This window comes from Sorex araneus, chromosome 2 (genome assembly GCF_027595985.1).
Source record: "Sorex araneus isolate mSorAra2 chromosome 2, mSorAra2.pri, whole genome shotgun sequence".
In the NCBI taxonomy this organism is placed as follows: Eukaryota; Metazoa; Chordata; class Mammalia; order Eulipotyphla; family Soricidae; genus Sorex; species Sorex araneus.
Window position 1 is genome coordinate 233,073,002 of NC_073303.1, and position 6,227 is coordinate 233,079,228.

The following is a 6,227-nucleotide window of genomic DNA, read 5'->3' on the forward strand; positions in this document are numbered from 1 at the left end:
CGGGCGCCCCGGCCCGCCCCTTCCCCCCAGACACGGAAAGTCCCCGGGAGGGAGGGAGGGAGGGAGGCGTTGAAGGGGGCGGGAAGGGCCCTCCCGGAACCTGCACCCGCACCCCAACCCTCAAGAGACACACACAAGCTGCCAGGCACTTTGGAACTTTAAAGTTTTATTATCGGGGGTCAGGGAGGTTCAGGGGTCACGCCATTAAGCCGGCCTGAGGGGAGTGGGGGGGACGGACTGGAAGGCAGAGGGAAAAGGGTCACAACTTGGGGGGTCACAGCGGCTGCTGTGTGGGCAGGGGGCGTGTCTGGGGGGCCGTTGGGCTAGGGAGAGCAGAGGCCAGGAGGGCAGGCTGGCAGCAGCCACTAGGGATGCTGGGGGGTGGCCACGTGGGGGGCTGGAGGGAGTTTGGAGGGCAGCAGCAGGCAGGGTGAGGGGTGTCCCTCTAGCAGAGTCTGCTGATCTCTGTTTTGCTGCACCCCAGTTTGCAACAGTAGCTGGAGAGCCCAGTTGGGATATCACGGGTGACTCGCGGGATCCCCGGGGCCCCCTGCCAGCCGCGCTGACCCCTGTAGGGGTCCTGGGGGTCCTTGGCCAGGGCAAAGGAGAGCCACTCGCTGGAGGCCGCGTCCAGGCCATCATCTGCATTGAGGTCTGAGTCTGGGAAGGCGGCGCCTGCAAATGGGGGGAGCATCAGTGCTGGGCGCTGCACTTGGGCACCCCAAGTCCTCATCCAGGGCAGCCCCTTGGGCCTGGTTTCTAGCTCCCCAGCTCTTGTATTTATCCACTTCTGGTTTTGAAGGGGGCCACCCCGAGGTGCTCAGGGCTCTGTGACGGCTCAGTGCTCGGATGGAACCCAGGACCGTCAGCTCAAAGTCTGCAAAGTCTCCTCTCAGATCTTTTTTTTTTTTTTTTTTGCAATTTTGGGTCACACCCAGCGATGCTCAGGGGTTACTCCTGGCTTTGCACTCAGGAATTACTCCTGGAGGTGCTTGGGGGACCATATGGGATGCCGGGGATCGAACCCGGGTCGGCCACGTGTAAGGCGAACGCCCTACCTGCTGTGCTATGACTCCGGGCCCCCCTTCTGTCGTTTTATTTGGGGCTGATCCCAGCAGTGTCCGGGGGACCCAGATGGTACCTGAGACCCGGCAGGCAAATGCTGTCCACATAAGGGATGTCCCGCTGGTGGCCACTGAGCCGGGGAGCCTCAGTGAGCCCTGGCCCATGCCCCCTGAGACCTGGTTATTCTGCAGGACGAAGGAAGGACGTGCGCCCCTTTGCAGATGCTTGGTGGGTGGGTGGGGACTGTCCCTGGACGGTAGCTCCGGCCTGGACGCCGGGCACCACACACACGCACGCACACACACTCACACACACACACACACACACACACACACACACACACACACACACACGCACACGTGCGCGCGCGCCCCGGCCTCCCTCGCGCCCGACGCGGGACTCACCCGGGCCGGCGCGGCGCCAGCGGGAGCCCCCGCAGGAGAAGATGACGGCGCGCACGAACTCTCGGCCGCACAGCTTCAGGCGCACCGGTGCTGCCCGCGGGGACGCCGCCCATGCCGGGTCCGCGGCCGGACTCTCGGCGGCCAGCAGCGGCGGCAGCAGCAGCAGCGGCAGCAGCAGCGGGCACTGGGCCATAACGGACGGGGCGGCGGCTTCCCGGCGGCGGCGCCTCCCGGCCACGCGGACCCCTGTTTATACCCCGGCCCCTGCCCCCGCTGCCCTGCAGCCGCCTCAGCCGCCCGACCCCTGCACCGCGACATTTCCCACTGCCCCAGGTGAGATAACCTTTGCCTCGGGATGCGGTGGCTGCCCGCAGCTCATGTGCTGGCAGCAGCACGAGGCGGGGCAGGGAGTCAGGGTGCAGCCTGGGGGTGGCGCTGGCCCCCGCCTCCTGCCAGCTCACAGTGAGAGTCTGACTTTTGCCAGGACGCTCTTTTGCCAGGAGGCTCTGGGGGGTAGGCTGGGCCCTGTTCTAGCATCTTCTACGGCTGAGTAAAGCGGCCTTCTCCACGGCTCAGTCTCCTGCAGCTTTTCTGCCTGGCAGTGCTCAGGGTCAACTCCAGGCTCTGCACTCAAGGCAGGGGTGTGAGGGACCTAAGGGATGTCTCCAAGGAGACCCCCCCTCTGCTGTCCTGTCACGCCAGCCCATCAATTGGTGACTTTGTTTTTTGTTTTGGGGCAATAACTGGCAGTGCTCAGGGCTGACTCCTGGGCCTGATGTCAGGGATCACTCTTGGCGGGGTGCAGGGAACAGACAGGGTGCCGGGGATCGAACCTGGGTGGGCCACGACGTGCAAGGCAAACTCCCTTCCTGTGTCAACTGTTGACTTTAAATGAATCAGCAGACTGTGTGCGAGAGTCTTGCCCCTGAGCGCCACTAAATATGACTCAAAAAGTCCAAAGTAACCCCCAACGCTGCTTCTCGGGCAGGCGCACAGGGTAGGGCCCTGCAGGCGCAGAGAGCGCTCGGGAAGGAATAAAACTGACTTGCCCTAAGGCTGCCAGGAGGTTCCTGGTGGACCCAGGAACGAAGGCCTGATGGACGTTACCTGGTGCCACTGTGGGCCAAGAAGGCTGCCCCCTGCCCGTTAGCTCTAGTGGGAGCAGGCCAGGGAAGGAGCATCGGACACCACCAGCCGCAATACGTTCACCTAGGGAGAAAGCCCTGCGAGGGGCGACTTCGGAGAAATCCCATATAAGCCAACTGGGACGGAGGAGCAACATCCGCGTGAGGTGCCAACCCATGCCCTCGGTCCCTGTGCACATGCTGCCCTGAGCACATGATGGGTACTTCATACCTTCCTACTTCCACTTCCTACTTCCACTTCCTGGATGCACTTGGGGGGCTTACTCTGGGCCAGCCTTCAGTGTCTCCAAGCGCCCCCCCCCGAACTTTGAAAGGAAACCTGTATTTAGGAGCACAGTGGGGAGGTGTTTGTCTTGCATGGGGCCCACCTGGGTTCCAATATCTGTATTTCACATGGTCCCCTGAGCCAGGAGTAACCCCTGAGCATAGCCAGGTGTGACACCCCAAAAAACAAAACAACAAATAAAAATTTAAAAATTCTGTCTTTACTTCACTGTTCAGCTTCTCCTGATTTTTTTGTTTTGTTTTGTTTGGGTCACACCTGTGATGCTCAGGGATCACTCCTGGCAGGGGATTGGGGGACCATAATGGGATGCCAGGGCTCAAATCCAGGTGGTTGCGTATAAGGCAAATGACCACCATGTCCCGTCTCTCTGGCGCGGGCCCGAAAGGCCTGGGTCGCGTCTTCACCTGACTCTTCTGCATGGAGCAGGCTGAGCACAGACTTCGCAGTCCTGGGGTGCCCACCTCAGGAAGCCCCCAGATCCCACCTATTCCCTGGCGTTCACTGCACTTGTCATACACAGCTCAGGGGCTCAGTGGGTGGGGAACCTGGGTCTGAACCCCTTTCCTGCTGTGACCTCAGCAGAGTGGCAGAACCTCTCCGTACTTTGCTTTCCTCACCAGGGAAGCAGGGAGGGTCTGGGGCAGCGGCCTGTATGTGCCTGGGCAGAGTCTTTCTGGACGCCTCCCCAGCCTCTGTCACTTTCATCCCTGCCCTTTTCTCTATGACAGATTCCAGGCTGGGTTGGCCACTCCCGTGGGTGTCTGGGGCCAAGGGCCACGCGGCAGAGTCAGGAGCCAGGGCAGCGGAGCCGCCGGGAAAGGGCTAATGAATAATGTGGCCTGCCCCCTGCCCTGGCCTGGACCCGGCCTGGACCCGCCTGCTGGCAGATGCAGCTCTGCCCTTTCCCGCCTCCCTGGGGCAGGCGGGGACAAGCTGGCGATGACACATGCAGGAAGTGTCTGCGCCGGACACAGGCCTCTGAGGCCCTAGGACACATGCAAACACAGACACACACACATTCACACGCACTCTCAAACACACACACAAACACACACATTAACACACAAATACATACACACTCACACACTCTCAAACATACACATTCATACACTATCACACAAACACACACTCACACACATTCACACACACTCTCAAACACACATTCATACATAAACACACACACACATACTCTCAAACACACAAACATTAACACACAAACACATACACACTCACACTTTCAAACACATACACTCACACACACTCACATACACACATTCACACACACTCACACAAATACACACACAAACACACATACACAGTCACACATATTCACACACAGATACATATTCTCAAACACACTCACACACATACATTCGCAAACACAGATACTCTCAAACACACACTAACACACCCTCACACATTCACACACTCATACACATTGACACATAAACACACACTCACACATTCACACACAAATACACACATTCACAAACATGTATACTCTCAAACACACACAAACACACACTCACACACAAACACACATACTCACAACTCACAAACACACATTCAGACACTCTCACACACGCATTCACACACATACACATTCACAGAACATACTCTCAGACACACACATTCACAAACATACTCACATTCCACACAAACACATAAACACACTCACACACATTCACACTCACACTCACACTCATACACATTCTCATTTACACACAAATTCACACTCACACATGCACTCACACAAACATGCACTTTCACATACACATTCACAGACACTCACATTCAAACACACTCATGCACACTCACACACATATTCACTCAGACTCACACACACTCTCAAACACACATGCACTCTCACAGACTCACACATTCACAAATAGACTCACACACACTCAAACACACACACATTCACACGCTCAGACATACTCACAAACACAAACCTTCACATACACACACACACTCAGGTTTGTCCACTTCATGAGGGTGTTGTTCCATAGGTCCTGCGAGCCGATGGGGCTGGGGCGCACAGAGAGACCTTGGCTTTAAATCTTAGTCCCAGGTGTCCATACTTGCCAACTGCCTCTGAAAACTGCTGTTAACTGGGGTTTCTGGCAGTGTGTGGGACAGCTCCCTTCCGCTCCCAAAATCGTAACAACATGTATTTGTTTCTGGGTGACACTGGTGATGCTCTGGAATCACTCCTGGTGGGGCTCAAGGGAACCCTAGGAGGTGCCAGGGATCGAACGTGGGTCAGCCGTGTGCAAGGCAAGTGCTGTACTCTCTGCAGTATAGCTCTGGTCTCTGTGGTTTGGGTTGGGGGTAGCCCAAAGACCAAAACAAAAACAAAACCCTGAGTTGGGACCCAGCAGTGTCACTCCCCGCGAGACCCGATCTGGGGGTTCCAGCTGTGTAAAATTTAGTATTTTTCCATCCTACATTTCTCTCGCTCTGAACTTAAAATATATATATATATATATATATAATATATATATATATATATATATATATATATATATATATATATATAGGCAGGGAAAATACCACGATGGCGAAGGTGGTTTTCCCAGGATGAGGCTTGGCTATTGCACTCTGAATGTGCTGACCTCTGCGATTTCTCCAAAAGTGGGAAACTCAACTGCAGAATTTGTGGTGCTGGTGGGGGGCGCGCGACACACACACACACACACACACACACACACACACATACACTATAATGGGACTGGAGAGATAGTACAGCAGGTATCTGTCTTCGATTCCTGGCATTCCTGAGCATTGTCAGGAAAGATGCCTGAGTGCAGAACCAGGAGTAACCCCAGAGCAACGCCGGGTGTGGCCCCACATCGAAAAACAAACAAAAATACTATAGTATAGGGGGCTAGATAGGAGAGGGGGCCCGGGAGCACTGGGGGAGGGGAACTCGACGCTGTGGCGAGATGGTGTTGGAACACCGTCCGTCAAAAAACCAACTATGAATAACTTTTATCACTCACTGTGCATGAGTAAAACAAATTTTGGGGAAAAATACTGTCGTATAGATCATTATTATCTGAGGGTCTTTTTTTGCGCCCGAGGGGATGACCCTCCGATCTTTCTTCTCCCTGGGGGGAAAACTAAGGCACCAGGGGAACCCGGAGGAGAGTGGGAGAGGGCGGGGGCGCTGCGAGGTCCTGCTGGGCTGCCCCAGCAGCTAATCCCTGTCCCCGCGCCGGTGGCCAGGGCACAGCGACCTTTCTGGAGACAGCGGCCCGGGTGGCAACAGAGGAGGAAGGCCAAAAGCGTCCCAGTGACGTAATCGAACCCCCCGACGAATCCTGT

The 6,227-nt window shown here is 56.2% G+C and overlaps 1 protein-coding gene and 1 non-coding gene across 2 annotated transcripts; one reads left to right on the forward strand and one right to left on the reverse strand.

The window, feature by feature from the left end:
- Positions 1-309: 309 nt before the first annotated feature.
- On the reverse strand, positions 310-1,662 carry RLN3 (relaxin 3). Its single transcript, XM_004616810.2, has 2 exons — positions 1,470-1,662; positions 310-675 (listed from the first exon to the last, which is right to left on the reverse strand). The coding sequence occupies exons 1-2, from the start codon at positions 1,660-1,662 to the stop codon at positions 446-448; spliced, it is 423 nt and encodes a 140-aa protein (XP_004616867.1). The 3' UTR covers positions 310-445.
- Positions 1,663-5,430: 3,768 nt separating this feature from the next.
- LOC129402651 (U1 spliceosomal RNA) lies at positions 5,431-5,589 on the forward strand. Its single transcript, XR_008628757.1, has one exon. It is a non-coding gene; the product is annotated as a U1 spliceosomal RNA (small nuclear RNA).
- The last annotated feature ends 638 nt before the right edge of the window (positions 5,590-6,227 follow it).

Coding starts and splice junctions, on each gene's coding strand:
- RLN3 (XM_004616810.2), bottom strand. CDS start 1,662: ATGGCCCAGTGCCCGCTGCTGCTGCCGCTGCTGCTGCTGCCGCCGCTG. Junction 676..1,469: donor CTGGCGCCGCGCCGGCCCGG/GTGAGTCCCGCG, acceptor CCCCATTTGCAG/GCGCCGCCTTCCCAGACTCA.